Source organism: Propithecus coquereli, unplaced genomic scaffold (assembly GCF_000956105.1).
Source record: "Propithecus coquereli isolate 6110/MARCELLA unplaced genomic scaffold, Pcoq_1.0 Scaffold169, whole genome shotgun sequence".
Taxonomy (NCBI): Eukaryota; Metazoa; Chordata; class Mammalia; order Primates; family Indriidae; genus Propithecus; species Propithecus coquereli.
In genome coordinates this window covers 3,363,841-3,390,728 of record NW_012141524.1, presented here as the reverse complement: position 1 = coordinate 3,390,728, position 26,888 = coordinate 3,363,841, and the positions used below count along the sequence as shown (strand labels likewise).

Genomic DNA, 26,888 nt, shown 5'->3' with positions numbered 1-26,888 from the left:
AAAAAATCTGAGACTTCAGAGAGTTCTAATCTTTATGCTGGTGGAAGAGTCGCCTCCATGTTGATGGCTGCTTCTAACTCATCAGAGTGGTGGTTGCTGAAGGTTAAAGGGGCTGAGGCAATTTTTTAAAATAAGATAACAATGAAGTTTGCCACGTTGATTGACTCTTTCCTTCATGAAATATTTCTCTGTAGCACATGATACTGTTTGATAGCATTTGACCCACAGTAGAACTTCTTTCAAAATTGGAGGGAATCTTCACAAATTCTGCTGCTGCTTTACCAAATAAATTTATGGAATACTGTACTTCCTTTGTCGTCATTTCAATGATGGTCACAGCATCTTCACCAGGAGTAAATTCCATCTCAAGAAACCACTTTCTTTGCTCATCCATAAGAAGTAACTCCTTATCCATTCAAGCTTTATCATGAGATGCAGCAATTCAGTCACATCTTCAGGCTCCACTTCTAATTCTAGTTCTCTTGCTATTTCCACCACATCTGCAATTATTTCTCCCACTAAAATCTTGACTCTCTCGAAGTTGTCCATGAGGATTGGAATCAACTTCCAAATACCTGTTAATGTTGATATTTTGACCTCCTCCCATGAATCACGAATTTTCTTAATGGCATCTAGAATAGTAAATCCTTTCCAGAAGGTTTTCAATTTACTTTGTCCAGATCCATCACAAGAATCACTATCCACGGCATCTACAGCCTTACAAAATGTAAGGAATGGCAAGTTGGTAGAGCAGTCAGAGCAAACACAACATTTATCAATTAAGTTCATTGTCTTACATGGGCATGGTTCATGGTGACCAAAACAACTACTATAATAACATCAAAGATCACTGATCACAGATCACCATAACAGATATAATAATAATGACAAAGTTTGAAATATTGCAAGAATTACCAAAATATGACACAGAAATACAAAGCGAACACATGGTGTGGGGATAATGGCACCAATAGACTTGTTCAATGCAAGGTTGCCACAAGCCTTCAATTTGTGAAAAGCACAATATATCTGTAAAGTTCAATAAAGTGCAAAAAACAAGGTGTGCCTGGACTTTTATTTCCTTTCTCCGCCAGGCATTTCCCCAAGGAGTGTGTGTGTGAAAGGTGGCGACAGGCTTGGAAAAATAATATTGAGTTATTGCAAAACCAACTTGGCATCTTTCATATGGTATAATGAACTCTGTAGGGGCCTCTACTTTCCCTTGATGACATTCACCAGGAAAACTCAGTTTCTACTAGGTTGGGAATTAATAGTTTCAAGGACTGGTTCTGGGAAGGCAAATGTTTGTGGGTGAAAGAATCTTAGAGATCTTTGAGGCAATCATGGGTACCAGCGCAGCCAAGTACTTACTAGTAGCCAAGTCACACAGATTTAGGTAAAATAGAATTATGTAACAAGAGATCTGTCTATATGTAGCAGGGCTCCCGCTAAGTAGCAGGGATACTAAGATTATAATATACAGCCAGGAAAGACAAAGAGCAGGAACTCAGGGGTGACAGCCCTTCAAGCAACCAAGTATGGTTTAGGGTAGATACTCTCCATCACTGTGGAGGATCAGGGTACCAGCTAGCTGTCAAGGATAGGAGATTAATCTTAACAGATTAAGTCAGTATTAGAGGCAAGCAAAGAAGATAGGGAAAAACTCCAAGAATTGCCAAGTTTTGACCTAGCACTTAGGCCTAACTGGCAGCAGAGATTCAAAGTGGGCTGTTCACCAACTTTGAGCCTTAAGACACCCACTAAAAGTTCATTCTCTCAAGATAGTGGAAGAGAGAGGCCTGACTTAATTCTTGTTCCTGTTAACTGGCTCTGGAGTTAAGCTAAGCACAGGAGAAGAGTTCGTCTTCAGACTCCAAGATAAGCCAAGGTGGGATAAAGTCAGCTGGGTTGTTAGGCATTGTCAGGTATTGCAATTTATTCATAACAAATGAATTATGTAGTTATAACCAACGATTAATTATTATCAGCCTAAAGAGGTCTACATTATTGGAATTATAGAGATTTAAATTGTCTTTCAAGAGTAAGCCATGTTTCTCCTATGTAACAGAAACAGTGACCAATGAGGAAAATGGAAATGACTTCAGTGGGCACCATCAAAGGCTACTATCTTTTTTTTGTACTGATATAAACCTATCGTTGAAACAAATGATCAAGTGTATTAAAGTGTCTACAAAGGATAAGATAAAGAATAGGAACACAAAAAGGAAATAAAAGTATACAGCAATCGAAAGGTCACAGAGTTCCAGTCTGAGTGTGAGAACAAGATACTCCATGTAAAACACTGTGTTTAAAAATCTATGAGTGTCTAGGGATTTCTCTGCTTCTGATTTTCTTTTTTTTTTCTTTTTAAAGCTAAAGGTGAAATGCTGCCATGTTGCAATTTTGTTTACTAGAAGCAAAATTGACCAAAACAAAAAGACGCTGTCCTTAAATGGAAGTTTAAAGTTGGAACCACATAAAAAGACAGTCTTTATAAATCATCAAGTTGGCATGGCAGAGTAAAAGACAGGAATGTAAGATTAGGCAATCCAGAAGTTTCTCTGCTGTGATTGCCCTTGCTCTTCAGAGCTTGTTCTTTCTCTTTGACTAGTAGCCCATGGCAGTCGACTCAACTGAGGAGGTCAGCACCCCGGCAGCCCAAGTCTCAGGAAGAAAAGACAGAAACATGTAACCTGAAATGACATAGCCGCTGATGCAGCTTGTTGCTCTGCGTGCTTATGTTTTGAAGTATATCATGTGAGCTGAATTGCAAAGAATAGCATTCGACAGGATGAAGGGTTGGATACACTAAAGAGAAGGCAAGATTCTTGGTGAGGCAAAAGTCTGAAGGACAAGTGCCTTTAGCATCAACTGTAAGTCTTACTGTATAATATGACCTCAAAAAAATTGAACAGCATTGCATAGCCAGTAGAGGGACAGCAAACTAGATGAACTGATTTAGTTGGGTTGCTATCTAACATGCTTACTTAGGAATCATTTCTGATGACTTTGACTTGAATAAAGCGGGACTAATTTCTTTATCCATCTGTACCTTAGCTGGATGTTTTGGGATGGAACAGTCCAATAGAAAGAGAGCAGTAGATTCTACTTTATGTGCCTTCAAGAAAACACTGCGTATCAGTATGGGACCAGGTAACTAGCTATCTAATATCTACTTACTTATTATCTTTGAGCCTCAGTTTAGAAATTAGTGATACCTATTTAAGAGGCTGGTTTTGTCAGTCAAATGACATTTCGAATGGTGTTAAAAAAAGATATATTGTTTATTATAATAGCAATTTTGCCAGGCCTACACAGGACTTAACAGAATGTTTTGTCCGTAGAAATCACTCAAGAAATATTCATTTAAACTGTAGCTCAATTTTATTATTTTCCAAATGGAGGTAATAATTTCCCTTATATTATACAGTGCTGCTGCTTTTACAAAATGAGATTGTATACATATATATATATATATAAACCCTTTTGAAAAATAAAATGAACTATTTTATTGATATTTTATATTCGACTTAACATTTATCCCATACCTGCTACAGACCCAGTAGTCTGCTGTTCTTTCTGATTGAGAGAATGAAGTGGATATGATCTCTAACTTAAAAGAAAAATAAATAGCTTCTCTTTTTAATTTACTTCATCCCTATTGAAGATTTCATTGCCCCATTGCTTTTCACTATTGACACGTAGATTAAAGCTCATATACTTTGAACTTTTCCTGTATTTTTTGTTGCTGCAAATTTTTGGTTTTCTGATAGGGTTTTAATCTAAGATTAGGCTGGGAGCAGATCATAATCACATGGGAGCTTTTCTTAAACTGCAGTCCCCTCTAAGATTCTGCTGTATCCCCTTGGAATGCTGCCCAATGCATATAGTCACTGCAATATGATTGGCTGTCATTTACAGGTGTGTTTCCTTGAGGTGTGCTTGGGGGTCCAAAAAAAGTAGACATCTTCTCTCTGGAAATATCCTTGTTTTGTGGTTAGAATGAATTTCACCTTCTTTGCCATACATTATATACCCCCATTATTAATTGCAATTGTAGGACATTTCTTTAGCAGTATCATCAGGAAGACTTCATAAACCATGTGAAAGTGGTTTTTCTTAAGCAGAAATTTCAAATGGCATTTCATAGTATGAAAAGAGTAAGTATTCTATGCTAAATTTATAAGAAAGTTATTTTAATATATATGTTTTAAAAACTTTCCAACCCCAAGTTCATTGGTTTCACCAAGTCCTGCCAGTCTCCATATAGTATTCCTTTTCTTCTTTAACCTGAGACCCCCAAATTAACTTCGCCATAGGTCCCTGCAACGTGTCCTATTTCCTGAGAAAAGACCCCCACCGAATTCCTGTAAAGGATACTTAATAAATACTCATTACATTCCTTCAAGAACTTTGCCATTAAGCTTCTGTTGAGCTTGCGGCCAACATTTCAAAAATAATCGCAACGTTTTCTTTTTTATTGCTGCTGAGTTGGGTGTGTCTTTCACTGTGGCTGGATGAGGAAAATAAGATCAGTGGTAAAGCCACAAAGTACCAGAGAAATTTGAGAATATGAAATAGGAGCAAAATCATATTTTCTTTTTGATTACAATGTAGGACTCTCTATTTAAATAATCTCTACTTACAAAGAGCGAAAATTTTTGCCTCTTGCACTATGAAAAATTTTATTTTGAAAGGTTATTCCTTTAAAATTTTCTGTTTTAAAGTTGAGCTGTCTAGTTTCTGTTTTAAGAGTTTATATTACAAAATTTGTTTCTATTTAAAATTTTTCCTTTTAGCATATGACCCAAATCATTGGTTCCTAGGTATGTTTTGCACCTGTTCATATCCTATGATTTAAGCTTCTCATTTCTCATTTTTGAATTGCCGATGATTTCAAATCCCTATCCCCAAAACAATATAATGACCATTCTATGTTACTTTATCTTCAGAACATTCCCACTTGGTCCTGTATTTTATCAGCCTTCACATTTCCCTTAAAATATCTCCTAAATGAACCACAGAGGAGTCTCCCCTAAATGCACAGGATCACAATTTGGGAATCATTACTCTATGTGACTGATTTCTCCCCAAACAAATGCTTTGATCATTTAAAAATGATGGCCCTTGCCGAGAGCACTAATGAGCTAACTCGTGCGCTGTGGTGTGTACACGATGGAGGATAAAAAATGGGCTCAGAGTTAGACTCCCTCTTTATTCATCCAAGGGGAGCATTAGTGCAAGAGTTATTTTTAAAAAATTAATACTATTTTGGCAGCTTCCCTCGATGTGAAAATGAAAAGGTTTTAAGTAGGTGACCAGTGAAAGGGCTTTTTCTTTTTCTTTGTAGATTTCTGTAAAAATCACAAACATGAAAATTGTTTCCGTGGACTTTGCAGTGTCAGGGAGCTAATGGCACCTCACCCACTACTGACCAAGAGGCTATTTCCCAGCCCCTTCCACTTAATGTCCCAAAAGATAAACATCTGGTTAAATATTAGCCTGAATGTCTTTTTCAGATATCACGCTAAATGCAAACATAAGCATTTCACTTCTTGGCTATTTCTTTGGAAAGCTCATCTGTCCATGTAAAAAAAACAAGGGGAAGCCAAGGCCAGAGGGAATAAGAGAAGAGCTACAGTCCCCACTTCCCTTTGCTTTCTCCTTGACCCTGACTATTCTCACTGCCCTTAGTAGGTGCATTAAGTTGTGAGTCATCAGTCTGAAGCTCTAAGATCAGAAGACCGAGGCCTCCACTTTAGGGGGGGATCTTTTTAGGGTTAAGAATTCAGGGATTCATTTGATGATAAAAACAGCAAGCATTTATTGAGTACTTATCACACACCATTTGCCCTTATAAGCACTTTAGAAGTATTAACCCACTTAATACTTAATCACCCACTTAATTACCACGTAACTCTAGGAGGTAGAGGCTATCTTGTAGATGGGGAAACTGAGGTACAGAGAAGTTAAATAACTTGCCCTAGGTCACACAGATTAGTGGTGAATGCAATGCTTGAACCTACTAGCTGCTACCATTGTGATTTTGTAAAAGTTATTCTCTACTAAACCACACTTATAATTCTTCTTGTATTCAACTCATATTGAAGGATCCGATAGGGAGGTGGGACTTTTCATGATGTAGATTGATTGCTGAGAGTTCTGGTTGGGCATTTATCCAAGTAGGTGTAAGAACAGCCTGGTCCCTTTCTCTTCCTTTCATGACTATTTGAGGAAAACTTTCTTTTCTTATGTTACTCTTAATTTGTAATCGTTTTTTATTTTTATCAAAGTTATATGTGAAGTTAAGACATTCATCTGTAAAGCTTTTGAGTAAATATAGCATTCCTCTGGCTTTCCCATCTCCCTACTCATCAAGCCCACTTCCCACAGGCAAGCGCTTAGCTGTTCTTTGTTGTTTCTTTTTGGTATTGAGCTTCATTTTAAAAAATACTACACATATGCCATTTTTTTCTGATTTACCTGTTTTAGGCTTTATGTACTAACTTTGTTTATGATAGTTTAGTATTCTCTTATACCCCACATCTTATCTTCTTCCCTTCCCTCTATTGTTCCATTATAGTTATATCACAATTTTTGTTTTTATTACTAGTTGACATTATTGTGACTATCTAAATATTTACAGCTAAGCCAAGAATTATTTTCATATATATATATATATATATATGTATATTTATATATATTTCTTTTGGGTTTAATTTTCTTGCATGGAGTTAATGATTGCTTAGTATTAAATTTACTTGCATTTTGTCATACCTAAATTTAATTTTTCCAAAGATACCAGAAAATTTGTCAAAATCCTATCTGTCTTTTCACCAAACATTGAAGCATTAAATAATACATTGTCTCCTTGAAAAAGAACAATCTTCATCCCATTGCCCTTGATCTTCTTGCTTCCATTTGGATTGACGACTGTTGGCCTAACACACAGCCGTGAACGTGGGACTTCTCGCTGCCGCGTTCCTGTGTTCCTATGCTTTATTTCTAATGCTTTCTTTTCCTTGATCAGATTCTTCACTTTGCTAAAGCACTTCCTTCATTGGCTTCCAAACAAGAATGTAGTAGAAGTGAATACATTGAGTCCTTCCATATCAGGAAACAACTGTATTCAATGCTATCTTTGATCGATAGTTTAAAAGGCTATTTAATTCTAAGTTGACAATATTTTCTCCTTAAATTTTGAAAACATTATTTACCATTCTGATTATCATCCCTTTGGTGTATGTGATCTTTCTTTCCCTCCTCTCCACTTTTTGGAAGATTTTAGAATCTTTTCTACATGACCAGTTCTAAAATTCCATGAACCAACTTATTCACTTACTATACTGAACACTTGGTTGGCTCCTCCAATCTGAAGGATAACATATCATAAAATTCTGGGTTATTTTCTTGCACCTTATGTGAAAATTTTTATCCATCCATTTAAAAATTTTTTTTTCTTTTCAAGTTTTTCTATTAGGCAAATGTTGAATTTTCTAGATTATTCTCTTATCTCTTCTTTCTATGATTCATCTCTATTTTTACTAATATTTCTGGGTAACTTATCTTTGTTTTACTCCAGAAATTCTGTTGATTTAAAATATAGATTATTTTTTAATTTTCTAATGTCTCTTTTGTTTACTATTGTTCCATTTTTATGAATCCTTTATATTTCCTTATGTCTTGATAATATTACTAATAAGTTTTTATTTTAAAGTTTTCATCTTTTTTGTACCATTTCTTCTTACTTGGGAGTCCCTTTTTTATGTTTGCTTATTTTGAGATTCCTATTTCATTTAAAACTTTTCCTAAAGACTGTAAGCTTCATGAACGCAGAGGTTATTTTATTCAGTATTTTAGAACAGTGCATTATACAAAATCTGGTGCTCGATAAATATTTATTTAATTATTGGTAGGTAATTAATTAATTTCTGGTAACCCATGCCTACCTATTCACATTTTCAAAAGGGGTATCAAAATGCTGGTTGGAGTCTCTGTGTGTTTGGAGCAGGGGCACTGGACTTGACTGACAAGCTTCTCCATGGATCGATCATACAACCAAGCTGATTTTTCATTGAGGATATCTGAAGTTCAGTGTCTATAGGACTTTGGAGCAATTCATTCTACTAGAGAAGACTCCTCCAGTCTTCTGAATAAAGGGATACACTTTTGCCTCTAGCATTTCTGGGAAAACAATTCAGAATAGGAGCCTAAGGAGTCATTGTTTATGGAGGCTGACTTTAATCCCCTAGTTTGCAGCCCCACACTCATCTCTTCCCTCTGCAATGCCAGGTGACCTTGAGTCCAGACTCCAGAAGCTTCCTGATTTAATGTTGTCTCATGCAGGTCTGGGAGCTGTCACCTGGTTATGTGCAATAGATAAGTCGGCCTGTGAGTCTAACCTTTCTGAATGATGGCTGTTGTAGATAATTTTGACTATGTCTTCCATGGTACCAGGTGCTATCAAGTATGAGCTTCTTTGAAGTTCTGTGGGGAAAAGGGGACTCGTTAATTTTTTGGCATTTATACCCCTAACCCCAAAACCACAAACACAGGTTATAATTGCTTTTGTTTTATAAAGTCATTATAATTCTTTCAAACACTTCCTAAAATTTATCTTCCTAAAATTTCTGAGACGTATCATCCACTTTTTCTCGCATTCTCATTCTTCATGACTTTGTAAAGATAATGTATTTTTATTCTTTTGCTGTGATTTCAAAAGGATTTTAATAGGTAGGGGAGATTAAGATGTATGGTCAATCTACACTTTCCACTAGAAATCTGTCCTGGCACCTTTACCTCGACTCCAATAATAAATAATTCTCAATGATTTTTCAGTTCTAGGATTCACCAAATAAAAAACTATAACACTAGTTTTGAGTGGGTATAATGGTAAAGTATACACATTTTCAGTCTATTCCTCTTCTTGATTTTCAAAGTTTTGCTATCATTGTTTCATCTTAGATGATATTCTAGATGATTATACTTCAGATAAAGATACTTTATCTGAAATATGATTAAAATAGAAAACATGCACTTGATTAGTTATAAAATAATTAAATGGAAGTCTCATAAACATTACCCATATCTTGCTCTGCAAACAGTGCAATAAAATGAATGATCAGCTAACAAGTTCCTGTTGAATATCCACTTTGAGAGGCAGTAGAGTCAGTATAAAAGCTTTGGAGTTGGAATGCATGGGGTTTTGAATCAGATGAATCCGGGAGACTATGACTCTTACAAACTTTGTGATGTTTTCCCATCCTCCATAGATTTATCATCTATGCAATGGACGCAATACTCATTACTACCTCACAGCATGTACAATACACAGTACTTGTTAAACAATACTGGCTCCAGATCTCAGCCTAGCTCAACTTCTTTCAAAGCTGGATTTAGGTGATTTAGGTGACTAGATTTTGGTCTTTGAGGTGGTGAGATAATTAGATTTAGCTTTAGATGATGAGACTTTGGACTTTGAGCTGATGCTATAATAGGATAAGGATTCTCCCAATAGAATCACGGACAGGGAGGATGTATTTTGCATGTGGGAAGGATGCGATTCAGTGAGGGCCAGAGGTGAGACTGAGGCAGGCAGAATTTGAACATAAGCCCAAGATTCCTACTTCCTGGTATACATACCTGTCTAATCCCATCTCTTTGTGTGTTTAAAGGTTTTTCTAATAAAATGCTTTCAAAGTCTTAGAAGGAAATGGAGTTTCCTCAAGGAAAGAAAGGAATCATTTTAAAAGAGTTTGTAGAAGCACAAAACAATTTTATAAGTACATTGGCTTAAGGTTAATTACCCATTTACTAGAGAATATTTGCCCATTTACTGGAAGGACTACTGGAAGAGGAATAACACAACTGGTATAGGGAATATAGGGGAGATTGTAATAATAAGGGTTTACCATGTGGTCTAAGCAGTGTATGTATTACTTTCCTTATTTCTAATGCAATAATACGAGGAATAAGTACTATACCATGCCATATTTTACAGTTGAGAAAATAGAGGCATCAAGAGGTTAAGTAATCTGCCCAGAGGGCAAGTTATGATAGAACACAGGGCAGTCTAAACTAATAATCTATATAACCATGTAATGCTATTTAAAATCAAAAATATATCAACCTGTATCTATATGCATATCTATACTTATCTGTATCTATATATCTTCTCAATTTTCTCCTTTAGAAGAGGAATATAAGCTCCAAGTATTATATATACTACATAGATCAAGGAACTAGTATCCAACTAGTATCAGTTATTATATTTCAATTATAGACTAATGGGAGGATCATTTTAAAAATTCAACTTTATTTCAGTAAAAATAGATGTTAAATTTCCTATAAGAAATTAGGGAAGTGCATCTGAAAAAAGGCTAGCAACTGACTTGGTTTATATTTTGAAAAGAATAATGAACATGTTTCTAATCAGGTATCTTAGGGAAAAGCTATTGAAGATTGTGGATAATTCAGAGAAATAGTAGGCCATGTGTATAAGGAGATACAAAGTTTGAAAAAAACAATCCCATATTACAGTGTTCCTATGGACATACTATGCTAAGTAGTGTTGATTTAAAGATGAGTAAAAGATGGTCTCTACCTTCAAGAGTCTCTTCATGGGTCAACTGCTTTTCTACATTTTCAATAAATTAGTTGCATATGATTCTTAATATATCCTTGAGATGTGATAAATCATGAGGGAAATGATTTGTTCAAGGAACTCCGATAGTTAAATCACAGCACAGTAATCAGATTAAGGAATTTTGGATCACTCTACCCATTCTTTTTCTATTTTCACCAGAAACTCCTGAGATAATTCCAAATTAAGTTTCACATAATATTTTTTCAAACTATACCAATTTACCTCTTCTTTGAATAGTTCTCTTTTATGAATACATCTAAGCAGGTGGTGTTAACCTGAAAGTAATGAGGGGTCTATCTTTTATGAAAATGTGCTGCCTTTAAGAATTTTTTTTGACAGGAAAAAAATGGCAGATTTTCTCTCATAAACCGTATGTTCTTATATTTCTGATATCTGGAATCAACAGCTTGCCAGAAAAATTTCCAGTCAAAAGCCAAACTAACCCATAAAGGTGTCCAAAGAAGTCTGTTCTGATTACTGAAGATGTTGAACTAGTCTTGACTTCAAACAGTAGATATTTCTGCACTTTAGTGGTATATGACAGCTCTATTCATTCCACAATGTCAAATTCTTTGGTTTTGGCCATTGGGTATTTATGCACTTCTGGCTAGGGAAGCAGAGAAGCCTAATTTGATTCTAGAGCCAAAAGTTTTTAGGCCCTGTTCCTTTGGAACTTGGACTAGAGGATTTTGGCACTGCATAAAGACTAGGACAGATCAAGTAGTCACACATAACTAACTGACTCAACAGAGCATATTCAGAGAGAAAGATCATACCTACACATTGGACAACCATTCTGCAAGGCAGACTGACAACACCCTGAATTCAATCACCCTTAAATAAACACACAAGGAAAGCACGCTTTCACATACCTTCCGGCACTGCCCTCCGATGCTGCCTGATTGGTTTTAGTGTCACAGGCCAGGCTGCAGATGCAGCCATTACTGTTGTTCTTACTTATGTCTGTCTGCTGTCTGCTAACAAGCATTCATATGCTTTGGATCATTAAAGTCACAACCTCCTATGCCAATCTATTCCTCTCCATGGGTTTGCTGTAGATTGGAAGAAGAGATGCTATTTCTGTTTCTTTTTCTTTCCATTAGGACCTCCAGTCAGGGTTATTTCTGAGGTCTGAATATCATAGCTTGCACTCTTGCCCCCATTGAACATATAAATTGTGTTCCCATTTAGCTTGTTCTTTTTGCCTGATTTATTTCATTTGCTGTTGTACATGCCTTTTCAATGCAAGGCAAGTGATTTCTGTTGGAACTGCAACAGACAGAAAGTGCTATAACTTAAGCTGTTTCCTGATGCCACTGCTATCTATGAGAGGTCTGCTGTACTTATACCCATGGTAAATATCTTCTGACAGACTCCAGGTGGTCGGCATTTTCACAATCCAACCCGTTTCAGTGTTAGAACTTGTCATTTGGGGCTCTGTGAATTCTTCCTTTTTATCTTACAGTTGGTGGCAGGTTGAGTACATGTGGACATCTACATGTACAAGGCCACATATGTCCACAGGTATAATCAAAGGTGGAGAAACACAAGTTTCTCTTTCAGGGAAGGCACAGAGGACAGATATTGTACACAGAGAAAAAGAAAAAAAAATTGTCACTTGTAGTATTATGCAGGCTGCCCATCTAAACCCATCATTGCCTGGCACCTACACACTAAGGGCAAGAATCCAGCCAACTTGTGAGTGGGCACCATGCCATTTGAGCAGATGGGCATGGAAGTCGGCAGCCAGTAGACCATGTATGTGCATCAACGGTGGGTGTTGAGGGCATGATTCCCAGAGGAGAATGTCCTAACAGCTGTCTGGCCTGAGCCAACATACTTACGACCAAGGAAAAGTGCCATCCTTCAATCCTGCTGAGTTGGATTAACCTTCAGAACCAAATCTGCTTTTGTGGCAGCAGAAGGTGAGTTTGGGATCTCTGAAAAGCTCAAAGAATAAGTGAAGAAAGGAAATTGGAAAGATACAATTACTAAATATTGACTAAAGATGCTGAGGGCATTCAATGTGCTTATTTTAAGTATTTGACTGAAAGTCTGTTAATTCTTAAAAGAGTATCATAGTTATTAAAAGCTTTGCCTCCCACAATGCTTTTAGAAGTGACCTTTCAACACAAGCACACCATTTTCACTGAGTTAGTGCTTTTCTGCCTTTGCATTAAGAAATAACAATGTATGAGGAAAGATGTCAGCAGACCACAGACAGCTGACAGCGGGTAGACATCTTTGTCGAACTTTACATATCATGGATTAAACTTGATATATTGTGGATCAGAGCTTCAAAAAAAGGGAAGAATTTCTTCAGTGATGGAAGCTACACTTGAAGAAGTAAGAAGTAAATTCAATATTTCAATGTAAGCCCTTCTGGGCAATGAAAGAAAAAATATTTTTTTGAGACTGAAAATAAAGTCTCTTTCTAATTTGTTGAGAATTTCCAGACAGTTAAATGTCATGAAATTAGATATTGGTTGTTTCTGCCCAACATAGCCAAATAGTGATTTGACAATGATTTATTTCATTTGGTTAAAAATAAGAAGGCCATTTCAACATTTTAATAATTCAGATCTTCAGTAATTCCTTATTTGTTTTCTATTTTGCTTTCTTATGAGGTATTCATAAGATAGTTTTCTTGATATTATTCTCTGTTGTCTTGAATCTTTTTATTTAAAATTTAACATATGACTTGCAGTGTGACGAAAATGTCAGTTTGGCTCAAGTGTTCTAGATTACTCATCTATAGTTTCCTGATCTACTCTCTAAACTATTTCCTTTTGTTTATACCAACAGAGTAAGTATCTACACTATGGGGAATAAAAGAGATAAGTTATTTTATCTACTAATATTAGGAACTATATAGCTGAAGCTTAAAAAAATTACATAATGCCTTAGATCTAATACCATTAATAGTAGTAGGAGTAGAATAAAATGTTTATATGTCTATTTTGGCCCTCAGTTTCTCACTATATTGACTTAGAAATTTATGGCTAAACATAGGTGATTCTACAGAGAAAAAAAACAAGGTGAAGTAAAAATTAAGACAATATGTGAATACACTTGGCATGAAAGAAATGTAGAAAATTATATTACCCAGGTATCTCTGTGTTTGGGGACTCTGATTGTTTGTAAGAGTCTATTTCTAGACTAAAATTGTGGTATGTCCAGGTTCCATATGAATGGCAACTCTCAGTCTGAGAAAATTCTTAGAGAGAAACATTCTACTGAATGTATACGAAAAAGATAGGAGAGAAGTAAAGGAAAATAGTATTCAGCCATAAAGAAGAAAATATGTATACTGTACACAATTAGTTTTTATTTAAAGAGGAAAGTCATGAGGCAGCCTGATTTTCTTCTTGCGGGAACACGTGTTTGGGACTAAATAAATCAGGGAAAGAATATGAAGGTATAAGAATCATTACCCCAAGTGTTTCCCTTCGGATATCTGGGAGATAGGAAAATGTGGCTTAGGCTGAATTTAACTTAATTTATCCCAGAATTGAGAGGCTGGCGAGCACTGCAAGTGGCACAGATGTTGACCAAGAAATATTGAACAAATTTTAAAAATAGTGCTAAACTTTGATATGTCCTCAGGAAGATTTTTGAATCATTCTCTTGAATTTTTTTGCAGGGATAAAAGAGATAAAAAGAGAGCATCAGATTTCTGACTGATAGTATACTTAGAGGTTTAGGGAAGAGCCAAAAAAAAAAGGAACATTTGCTTATGGGTGCCCACCATAAATTAATAAGGACCAAAACAGAAGACTTTGGTCTTTCTTTTGTTTATAACATTACCTCCCATTAGGACAATGACAAGTTACATTTAGGTAGTGTTAGAATAATGGTGGGACATGGATAAATTTCATATGAGTCCACAAATAGTTAAAATTAGAAGATTAAAGGCATGATGAGGTAAAGTCCTGCCATCTTAACTATCCTTTTCCTTTCTCAAAAGCTGTTGTCTACCACATACACATGGCTTTTAAAAAAATAGACATCATTTAGGTTGATGTTTATTATTTTTAAACAACTAAATCATTGTGAGTACAAGAAATATTGGCCATGTCGCCACATTCCAAAAAACAAAAAATAGCTTGACTAACTTTCCTTAATTTCTGATTGTAATAAATTTAAGAAATAGAATTTGGCAAAAAAAATGAAAATTGGAATGTAAGAATTGGGATACACCAAAAAAACCTTTTGAGAAACTGCGAAGATAAAAACTAAACTTAACCACAGATTTATTTCTGTTTTTCATCCAAGTATCCAGGGAGGTTGCTAATGGGAGGTATGCCTCAGAAAATGTACTTGTCTGTGAAAATGTTGGAACAAACTAATGCTTTTCTTCAAGTGATTTTATTTCAATTCTAGGCCACAAGATATAAACTTTCATCAAAAATGGTAATCTATTTAAAATCAGAGCTATGTGGAATGTTTCATGTTTATGTATAACTTTCATAGTAGACCCTCCTACACAGGGAAAATAATACGCCCAAATTCTGTTATTTTTACAGTATGTAATATATCACGTCCTAATCCCACCCATCAGTTTCATATTCTTTAAATAGATAAGAAATGAAAAAGGAAGCAAGAAGAAATAAAGGCACTTTGAAAAAGTGACTTTTTAATTCCTCTTTTTGGAGGAAAACATATCTGAAAACTTTAACTGTGATGCATATTCTAATAACAGCAGAGAGGAATTTAAAAGAAAATATGCATTATATATTCTGAATACTATATTCTTCCACTTTGCTTTGCACAATTAGAAAGCTAAGTACCTGGGGAGGAGCAGGGCAGAAGTGGAGAAAGAGAGAGTGGTGGGTGGTGACAAAGAAGGAAAAACACAGATTTTCAGCAATATTGGGTTCAAAAGAATCCAAATCAGAAGACATTTATATTTCAAGTTTTTTCAATGGTAGTTACAAATGATTCCTATTTAGAAGACATGATAATTCAATAGGAAGATAGCATCATTGAAAAAAAAAGATTGCACTCACACACACAAAAAAGATGAGGCCTGACTTTTTTTTTTCTTCCACAGAGGAAGAATTACCACAATTCAAGTGTTTATTGGGAAAGCTCGGTTGCTTAAGATACAGAATACTGTGATTTTAAAAAGTTGATTAATATGTAACCATGTCAAAAGAAACTCTTAAGTGACATTTCTAAAAAATATTTCAGGAAATTTTGAATTGTCAAGGCCTCTTTTTTGCTAAAATATTGGAAGTAAATTCAGAGGTAGAAACTCATGAAATTTTCAAATGAGAATTGTATATGTCATTGAAATCAACATTTTATAATCTATAAAAACTAGCAAAATAAATGAGGCTATGAACACTTTAATATGTGGGTAGACATACACACATGTCCACTTATGTTTAGAGGGAGGATTTATATACTATTTAAAAACATATGGAAACAAAAAAGAAAAACATACATAAAAATAATACTTAAAGCTTCCTCACAAGAAATGCTTCTGTAATTAAGTGAGAATATAATTTATTAAAATTAAACTGTATTAAGTTACTGCTAATATTATTACCACTATTCAATCTTTCAAAATTCAAAAATTAATTAACAATCTGGCAAAAGGGGAAAGGACCTAAGATCAAACAATGAAGACCCTCCATTGCCAGCATTCTGAAACTTATCTAGAAGCAATTGGCAGAACAAAATGTAGGTTTTTGATGTGAGTTACATTTAAAAGTTCTGAGATTCTTGAGAAAGAATAGGACTGTCCAAAGTGAAGCATTCTCTTTGCAATACTAATAGCAGAGATATTTTATAATATAAATAAACAAGTACATTTTGAACATCTATTAAAAATTCTTAATGTACGAGCATACTAAATATGAAATGTTTCCTGGCTAAAAATGAATGTTTCATAAGAACATCTAATGTCTTAAGCTGGAATATTTCCCAAGAGTGTGTCCCATAATAATTTGTAAAATTATCAGATCATAATAATAAGCTATGGGTAAATGCTTATATAAGTACTAGAAAATTTTCTGTTATTTATACTGTGATGTAGGAAAGCCTTGCCTCCCTTCAAACCTATCTCATGAGATTTTTGTTGACCCCAAGTTTTCTTTATAATTGTTATTTCGATTAAGTATATCACAGCTTGAGATAGCCAAACTTTTCCTGATATTCATGCAAAGCAATTAACATTTTGGATCCAGAATTTCCTAAATCATAAGTCTCAGTCAGCATAATGTGATTTGGAATGATCACATATTTCTTGGCCTAATGCTTTAACAAAGAGCATTAAAGCAGAAGACAGGTGATGAAAGCTCCCTTTTTGTCAATATCCTCATAACTCAGTTGGATATGATAGATTGGCTAGCATATTGATTTAGGAATGATCAGCACTATTAATACCCCTAAAGGAATATTAAGATGATTTATAACAGATCTGAAATCTGATTTCTAGCTTCCCATATCAATGTGTATAAATTTATAAGTTTGACTTTCTTTGAATTTCTACCTTAGAAACTTCCTTTTATGCACACAGAGGATCTCAACTTTTTAGTTCCCCAGGAATTTAACGACTGCCCATATGTATAAGTGTGTGTGTGTGTGTGTGTGTGTGTGTGTGTATAATAATAATACCCACTTATGTTGCTGGAGAAGCAATAAATTGTAATAATTGAACTTAGATCTGGGTTAAATATTACCTGTGCCTTTTATTAGCTATAGATTTTCAAAGTTAAACTGTCTGTGTCTATTTCTACACTTATAAAAAGGGGTTAGTATTATTGACCTCTTAGAGCTTTGGTGAGAAATTAAATATGCCAATAAAATGCAAAAAAAAATAGTACAGTGTCTGGCAAACAATAAGCACTCAATAAATGTTAGCAGATAATATTATCTTTGTATAATTTTTCAAAACGAGAAATGTCCTTCCATCCTGTAACTCATCTATCCTTATAAGCTGACTATAAGACATGTATATAAAATTTTCAGTGGATATTATAAATCTTAGTATAATTAAGAGCAGTAAGTTCTAAATGCATAGCAATATAAAATTAATTCCTATTTTTAAGAGGTTTAAATACCATATACATACATATATATATGTATACACATATATACACACATATATACACATACATATGTACGTTTTTTTCTCCCATGCTGAGAAGAAACTGAAACATCAGTGGATAATAGTTGTAAAGTTCAGGTCTCTAGGATCACTCCCATTAACAAACTATTCTGCTCTCATTGTCCTTATGCATTAGACCTTTCATTTTGATACTGAAAATCAACTACAGTTATCTTATTTTGGGGTAATGCTAGCAGCTGTAAAATTCTCTAAAATATATGATGGCTCCAAGAAATAGAAGTTTATTTTTCACTTATATGACAGCTAGAGGAAGTCTACAAAAACTCTCTCTGCAACCTTTCTCTAAAATTACTCCAAAATAAAAATTTACTAAAGAAAACAAAGTGAGTATTCCTTGCCTATAATTTGTCTTCCTCCACATAGCAATTCAGGGCCCAAACTCCTTTTATCTCGCATCTTCATCCTTCCATAGGTCTTTGTTCAGTGTTTACTCCCAGCCAGTAAAGAAGGAAAGAGAACACGGGGGGAAACCCTCCCTGGTTAACAGCCATAGCTGTTAGCAATCCGTCCATCCGCCATCCCAAAGGAGACATCTAACCATCCCATCCAGTTACTATATCAAGCTCAAATTCCCGAATCTCTGGTGATAAACAGCTCTCTCCATAAAGTCCAAGTCTCTCTGGGGGGTTTAAATGATTTAGAACTTGAAATATAAACTCACTCTCACACTTTCCCCACCACATCCACTAGGCAACAATGGGGCAAGAACATGGGAACTGGAAAAAACAAACAAACAAACAAAACCCACTCTCATTTATAAAAGGAAAGAATGGTAAATAGCCAACAGTCACTGGACCAAAACGATGATTAAATCTGGCCGGGCAGACCCTGTGAGACAACTGCCCTGGAAGTAGAGCCTGTCCCTGGCTCTGCTTTCTGGGAGAATTCCCCATGTCCACTGTTCTCCAGGGTTGCTGGCTTTGATTTCTGGAGGCTCTTCCTTCTCCGCTATCCTCCATGGGCCACATCTGGAGTGGACATTGGGGAGAATGATCTTGGATTCGTACTTCCTTCGTAACCCAGTTTTGGAGAAATAAATATGGGTTCCAGGATTGTATGAAGTCATGAATTTTTTAGGCCAGGTTTCTGGTTTCTTTGGTAACATTATTCCCTCAAAATCTTCATAGACATTGATTTAATTCCTTTAGTCAGTTATTATACATGTGCCAGCAACCAGAGCCAAAGACAGCAAAGTCCTTTTCTAGATTATTTTCTAGATTATTCTAACGTAGTATGCAGGCCTGCTTTATTTTTTTAAATTTTCACACTCCTCTCCTCTCTCTTCTCTTTCTCCCCCCGCCCTTTGCCCTTCTTCTCTCCTTCCCTTTCTCTCTCTCTCCATGTAAAATAAGAAATAGTATTTATGAGAGCTTCTGATTATGTTAAAAAAGTACAAGATTTAGTTATAAAATTCCTTCTCCTCTTTTTGTTTTATTATAGAATATGCCTATGATGCTCCTTTAGGAGAAAAAACTTCTTTTATTTGCTCCCAAAGCATAAAAAAATCACAAAATATTTCAATATGAATTTTTTTTGTCCCAGTTACTTTTACTGGATTACAAATCACCCTGAAACATAGAGGTGTAAAACAATGTTTTTATTGTGTGTAGAGTCTGGTCAAAATTCAGGTTTGAAGACTGGGGGGCTTTCGACAACTGGGAGACCCTCAGGCTTGCTTTATACTGTCGTGATTAGTGGTTGGTGCTGGCCATCTGCCACAAAACAATGTGAGACCTTTTTATGTGGACATTCTCCATGAGGTGATCTGGGCTTCCTCAAACATGGAGACTATTTTCCAAGAATGAGTGTTGCAAGAGAACAAGGGGGAAATGCATGCTATTTTTGTACTCTAATCTTTGAAGTCACAGAGTGGAACTTCTGTTGTACTTTTTGGATGAAGCAGGAATAAAGGTCTACCTAGGTTCAAAATGAAAGAACATAGATGCCACCACTTGACGGGAAGGTTGTCAAGGTTACATGGTAATTAGAGCATATGAATTTGAGAGATCATTGCAGCCGGCTGTCTTTGAGTACACATTTTATTTAAATTAGTCAATGTCTGAAACATTAACTTCTCATTTGATATCTACTTTATTCACCTTGAATGAATCTGAATATGGTTATTTTCATGTGCACTCTTACTAACGCATGCTCTATTAAGAAAAATAATAAAATAGTATCAAATGTTTATATATTTACAGATATCCCGACACAGAAGGAATCATTCACAGCATGTCTTAAAAGATGTCATTCCTCCATTGGAACAATTGGTGAGTGATTATTTCATTGTTCTTGATCTACTAATACAAAATAAATTATCCCAAAACTTAGCAACTTAAAACAGCACACATTATTATCTCATGTGTCTGTGGGGCAGGAATCCAAGCATGGCTTAGTAGGGTCCTCTAGCTCAAAGTCTTTCAAAAGGTTACAATCAAGTGGTCAGCCAGAACTGGGGTCGCATCTGAAGGTTTGACCGGGGAGTGTCTGCTTTCAAGCTCACTTAGGAAGTTGTTGGCAGGGTTCAGTTCTTCCAGGTTTATTGGCCATATGCTGCTCTCAATTCCTTGCCATGTGGACTTCTCCGGCATGGCAGTTTGCTTCTTTAGAGCATGCGTGCTGAGAAGGCAAGAGAGAGTCTGCTAGCAAGATGGAAGTTGCACTCTCTTGGTACATAATTGTGAAATTAACATCCCATAAACTTTGCCACATTCTTTTGGTCAGAAGCAAGTCACTAAATTCAGTCCACACTCAAGGGAAGGGGAATTACATAAGAATGTGAATAACAGGAAACAGAGATTATTGGGGGCCTACTGCAAATATTGGCAGCTTTTTGTTGTTTAAGGAAAAGAAAAAATTAATCCTTTGCCAGTAGACTCTTTAAGTCTGCAAGAGCAGGACATTTTTTTTTAAATTTTTATGTATTGTTATATCCCAATGACAAGAAGAATGCCTGAAACATTGCAAATAGCATGAATGAATGAAGTATTAGAGATATCTAAAAAACCATATAAGCCCAAACTTTCTGACATGTTCTGATACTTCTTTCTTTTAATGACCTTGTTTTTGACAAATACAATGTCCAAACTCATTTAGCTTGTCCTTCCTGCTATATTTCACGTTGGTCAATATGCCTCCAGTCCTGGCTTAAGGGATACTGCACCATGATGACTTTATTCCTATCTATCTCCATCTCTGTTTTCTTTGGGTTGTCTCATCCTCAACACCAAAAATTTTTCTTTTCTTCGTTCAATTCTCTTATTTTCTTCTGTTTTGCATGTTCTAGATCTCTCATCCTCCCTCCAGCTATTATTGCTTCATTACTCCACTTTATTGTAGGATAAGAATTCCTCAAAAGAATTATCTACTTTCGCTTTCTCTAATTTTTCCCCTCCCTTTATCTCCTAAACCATCTCTATTTAGGCTTTTATCCCAACCACTCCCCTCTTATCGAATCACTAATTGCATCCATATTGTTAAATCCATCAGTAAATTCTTAGTTCTCTGCTAGATCTACTGATCTATCTGAGCATTTATCTCAATTGATAACTCTCTTTTTGAAACATTTTTCCATATGGCTACCAGTAAACTATTTTCTCATGGATCTCCGATTAATTAAAGGGCCACTTCTTTTTCATTCTCTTTGCTGGTCCCTCTTCATTGTGGAGCTCAGATCTTAATTTTTTTTCTTTCTCTCTATAGTCATTCCCTAGCGTATCTCATTCTGTGTTATGGCTTTATATACTATGTTATGCTAACCACTTCTAAATTTCTGTCTCCAGCATGGACCTCCGCCTTGAACTCCAGTACTGTATATTGTGGTGTTTTCACTCACATGTCTAACATATATCTCAAACTTAGCATAGCCTAAACGGATCTTGATTTTCCCCCAAACCTGATCTGCCAATTTCCCCTATTTCACAAGATGCTAATTCTATTCCTCCAAGTGCTTTAGTCAAAACTCTTAAAGTCATCTTTCACTCCTTGTTTCTCTCAAAACAGATACTTGAACATCAAAGAACCCTGTTTGCTCTGTCTTCAAAATACACCCAGAGTCATTTCATGTCTCACCAGCCTTCCTCCACATCATCTGTCACCTGATTTATTGAAAGAGGCTCCCTAAAGGACTGCCTGCTTTCACCTATCTCTTTACTGTTTATTTCCAACACAACAGCCAGAGTGACCTTGTTAAAATGTAAATTAGATTATGTTCCTTATCTTAGTCAGTTCAGCACTGTAGCAGTATACCACAGACAGGGTGGCTTATAAAAAACAGAAATTTATTTCTCACAGTTGTAGAGGCTTGAAGTCCAAGATCAGAGTTCCAGCATGGTCAGGTTCTGGGGAAGGCCCTCTTCTGGGTTGCAGACTGCAGACTGCTGACGTCTTGTATTTTCACATGGGAGAAAGAGAGCAAGGGAGCTCTCTGTGGTCCCCTTTAAGAAGGCACTAATCCCATTCATGAGAGCTCTAAAGCCTAATTACCTCTCAAAGGCCCCACCTTTGAATACTATCACCTTGGGGGTTAGGATTTTGACATATGAATTTTAGGGGGACACATTTAGACCATAACATCACTCCTTGACTCAAATCCTCCCTGGCTTCTGGTCTACTCCAGGTAAAAGCTGAAAAATGTCCAGCAGTTCACCAAGCCCCAGAGGTCCCAGATACCTCTCCGATCTCACCTTCCCCTTTCTTCTCCTGGCTCATTTTGCTCCAACCAAGTTGATATCCTTACTTCCTCCATAGGGCCGTTCCACCTGCCTTTTCCTCTACCTGTTACAAAATAATTTATTTGGTGCCCAGAAATTTGTACATCTCATTTATTCATTTGCTTCACATCTCTGTTCTAATGTCACCTTTTTTTGATAGGTCTTCCCTAATCCCTCTTACAAAACAAATGAACAAACAAGAAACTCCACCATTTCCATCCACACTCCTCTCTTACCTAATGTGATCTATAGACCTTACAACCACAGGGCACACTATACAATTTCTTTTTATTTGTTTATCGTCCCCCTAGAAGGTTAGTTCTGTAAGGGCGAGGACATTGTCTCCTGTGTTTATTACTCTATTCTCATGATTATAAGGATTGCTGGAACATGGTAAAGAGCCATTAACTATGTGTTGGATGAATGCATAATGGAAAGTTAATGGCTTTTGTTTTTACTTCCGTGCTTATCGTACACAGGTCCATACTTGTTTACTTTCCTTTTATCTTAGTCTATGTCTTCAAGCACTAATTAGTCATTTGTTCTAGTATGTCTCAGTGTCATCACAGACATGAAATCTCCCAAATTGAACCCTTCATCAATGTCTTCCCAAACTGCTTCACCTGTCCATTGAGTCCATCTAGATTAGTAGCAAACATTTATCTAGGCTTAAAACACATTTGCTTTGGATCCTTGATTTTCCCCATGACCCTACCCATAAGTCACCAAATTCTGAACCAATTTCTCCTCATTGGTTGTGGTGCCCATGTGCTTCTTTGCACATGCACACCCTCGCCCAGGCCTGTAGATGCTTCTGATCTCACCTCCCATGACCCTCCGTTCCTCCACCAAGCTTGGGCAGCAAGTCCAGACCAACCTTCTTTAAACAGCACCTTCATCATTTCATTTTCCTTGTCAAAACTTTCAACAGCTTCCAATTTTCTACATCATCAAGCCAATAGACCTCTCTCCTAGCCCCTGATTTATGTTATTTATTATCTACTCCCAAATACATACCCTCAAGCCAGGAATAGTAACATGATTAAGACATGACTCTTACCCTGAAGGAGCTTGGATTTTATGTAGCAATTATAGTCCCTTCATCCCGGCACATGTTCATATGTTGTTTTGTGTTGTTCACTCTTATTTCATGGGTAATAGACTTGTTCCATGGCTCGACTGTAAATGCCTTGAAGTTAGAGGCCATGACTTGTATTTTCTTTATTATAGTGTACTTCCACTTATATTGCTTTTGGCACCAGTGTTTGCTCAGGAAAGACATGTTTGTCACTTGATGTAATAATAAGGTACTAAAGATTTATTAAAATAATGTTGTTGATTGCAGATATTAATAAATATGTGCCTGCTATTCCCAGTGCAAGCCGATTTTACAATATAGTTAGATACAAAAAATCTTGTTTTGAAAATTAATTACGTGGATCTCAACTCAGCATTTTCTCTGGGAAGTATTTCTCTGATTCCTCAACTTTGAATTAGATAGCCTTTCTTTGATCCATCTCCCAATAGCAGCTGGGTCTTGCCTGCATCCCAGCACCATCGCACTAAAATTGCCTATTTCCTTCTCTATCTCCCTTATTCAGCTTTAAGCTATTTGAAGGGAGGGCTATACTTTATTCATTGGTTTACTGTTAGGACTTCATATAAAACTGGGCACACTGAAGCTGTCCAACAAATAAGAAAATCAATACTTTATTTGTTCTGTAATCCAGTTTTGCATAAATTTGGATTACGCAGCAAATAAAGTACATACACATAATTACAAAGAGCTGGACTTCATAAAAATAGCACATGCAAAGTTTGCTCTGAAGTATTTGATGAAACATGGGAAAAGTTAGGCTCAAAATGGGGCTAGGTGAATGTTTGCATTTTTATGTCTGTTTCTACATAAATATATATGAACCATATTTGAACAATGCCTTAAGGTGTCCCAAATTTTGCATAAAATATAATTTCGAATTTTTAAAATTCACTTTATGGCTATTATTTAAATGTAAGTAATAACTATTATGCAATTTTTAATTGTGTACCTGCTATGCCAATTAGCATAGGCTAATATCAGAGGAATCATTACAATATTCAAAAGTAGTGTCCTTAACTTACCTTCCTAACATTAAAGTTTCTTGTTGATATACTGGCATATAGTAGGCCGTCTAGATTCTGCAGCCTCAATTCTAAATAAATGAAACTCATTTTGAATATCGCAAGTGATAGATAGTTTATTAATAGCTAATAGATCCATATGCTCAATATTCTAGCCCAGATAATCTTGGAAAGGTGACAGTGGGAAGTACTGCTAAATAGAAGCAAAAACAATAATTTTGTAAGCTCTTTAGGTTGCAATTCCTCTAAATATCTCTGTCTGCATATGTGTATACTTCTCTGTCCTCTCTCTTCCTCTGTTTCTCTCTCTCTCTCTCTCTCTCTCTCACACACACACACACACACACACACAGAGGCACTAGTTCTATAAACTTTTGGAACTACCAATCAATTTACTTCCTAGTCCCCACTTGGGTTTCCCTGGATCATCTCTCTCAGTACTTATCTTGCTGAGTATTGTGAACACAGGTAATATTCAACTTTTAACCATCAATCTCTACTTGTATTGAATTTCTTATTTAATGCTATTTTAAAGACAAAAATGCTATCTTCGCCCCAAACTTTTATTTATGAATTATCTATTATGATGAGCAATGCCAAAATAATTACCCATTCCCCTAAACAACAAATCTGATTAATAGTAGACTACCCATTATCGGTTATACCAAAACGAATTATTTTCCAGCACGTACAAAGTTTTCTTTACATCTTATTAATCTAATCTTATACTTTTTTTTACCTAAACTCATATACTTTTCCCACAACTCTGGCATGTTCCTTGATTTCATGTCTTCAACTCATCTTACTCCACCATGCCTCAGTGTTGTTTCTAGAATTATCCACCGTAGTTTGCCTTGGCAGTACCTACCAGGATGAGCTATCATATATGGAATAATACACACTGAAACACTTCAGGAAATTAATAAAATCCTTTAAGTTGATGTTATTATTCATGATTTTTACCATATGGATCCTCAAGCTTATTTATTCTAAAACATTGTGCTATATAAATCTCGTTTCTTTTATTGATCGTATTCAAAGACTTCTCTTGAACATTCTCCAAGAATCGTGACAGACCTTGGCTTTAGACAAAACTTGTCCAAGTATTCTATTAACTCCACCCCTTTGGAGGAAAATGATTCACTTTATAAAATGGAGTCTGTCATGTGAATGGGCCAGGAGACACTAACACCCTTTGGGAGCCACGCTGCATCTCTTAATGTTCCCTTTAATAAAGTAGATTGTGATCGACGTGGTTCAACAGAAGAACTATGCATTTCTTTTGAATATTGGTCAAAATATATTCCTAATTTGAGTCTACAATCCCATGGTGGAAACTTCCCTGTTCATTGACAGGTGATACTATTCATGCCTCATGTATGCAAATCCACAGGCTTTCAGTGGAAGATACTGAAATCATTTCCTGAGAATCAGTGTGGTTGCTTAATAAGTGCTATAATGTAGCAATAATTTTAAACACAAAACATCAAATACACTAATATACGTTTGTTTCCTGATCTGGTTTATTCCATATTATAACTGTTCATGAGACCTAATTATTTTCAGGGCACTTTCCCTTTTTCCCCTGAAGAAATAGTCAAGAAAAATAATGCTGTTTATAACATGTTAAATCTTTATCTTCTTTATTTTTATCAACAGAGTATAAAACATGTCTATGGATAACCCTGCAGGAGTCAAAAGCCTGTGGCAGGTTTTAGAGAATCATCTGCTACCTCCTGAGCTAGGAGGATTTTGAAGACAGAGCTCAGGAAGTTGCCATGGCTTGAGGGCAAAGCAGGTTTTTGCAGATAAACCTTAAGTCACAGATTCCACCTTATGGAGCCAGATATCATTTTGTGGATTAATTAATACTTGCGAGGGCTTTGAGCATGAAAGACATTGTGAGAATATAGTGTTTTCTTATTTTGAAACAAAGGACAGCCACTTTGGGGGAATAATTCTATTGATCAAGCTGGGCTTTTCTTAAATTTTCTTAAATTCAAAAAAAAATTAAACATTTTTTACTCTTTCAAACTTCTACTTTGGTAAGACGAAATTAGGTTTTCTAAAATATTCTTCCAGATCTTCAAGCTGTTAATAATAAGTTATATAATAATATTGTTATATAATTTAGTCATGCTAATAGAAATGATCTCCAAGTTTTCATTGTTTCATGTGCCCTTCCTTTTCTCAAGCAGGGGCATGTTTATTAATTCAAGTATGTGTTGTGGCCATCCCTATGCAAGGCACCGTGCTAGGCTTGCAATGATAT

General features: G+C 35.7%; 1 protein-coding gene across 1 annotated transcript in view; it reads left to right on the top strand.

Annotated features, from left to right (window-relative positions):
• ARHGAP15 (Rho GTPase activating protein 15) overlaps positions 1-26,888 on the top strand; it is a 614,346-nt gene that overhangs the window by 50,177 nt on the left and 537,281 nt on the right. The window contains exon 3 of the mRNA XM_012641747.1: positions 19,985-20,053. Coding sequence (XP_012497201.1) covers positions 19,985-20,053 — 69 coding nt within the window. The remainder of the gene's footprint in view (positions 1-19,984; positions 20,054-26,888) is intronic.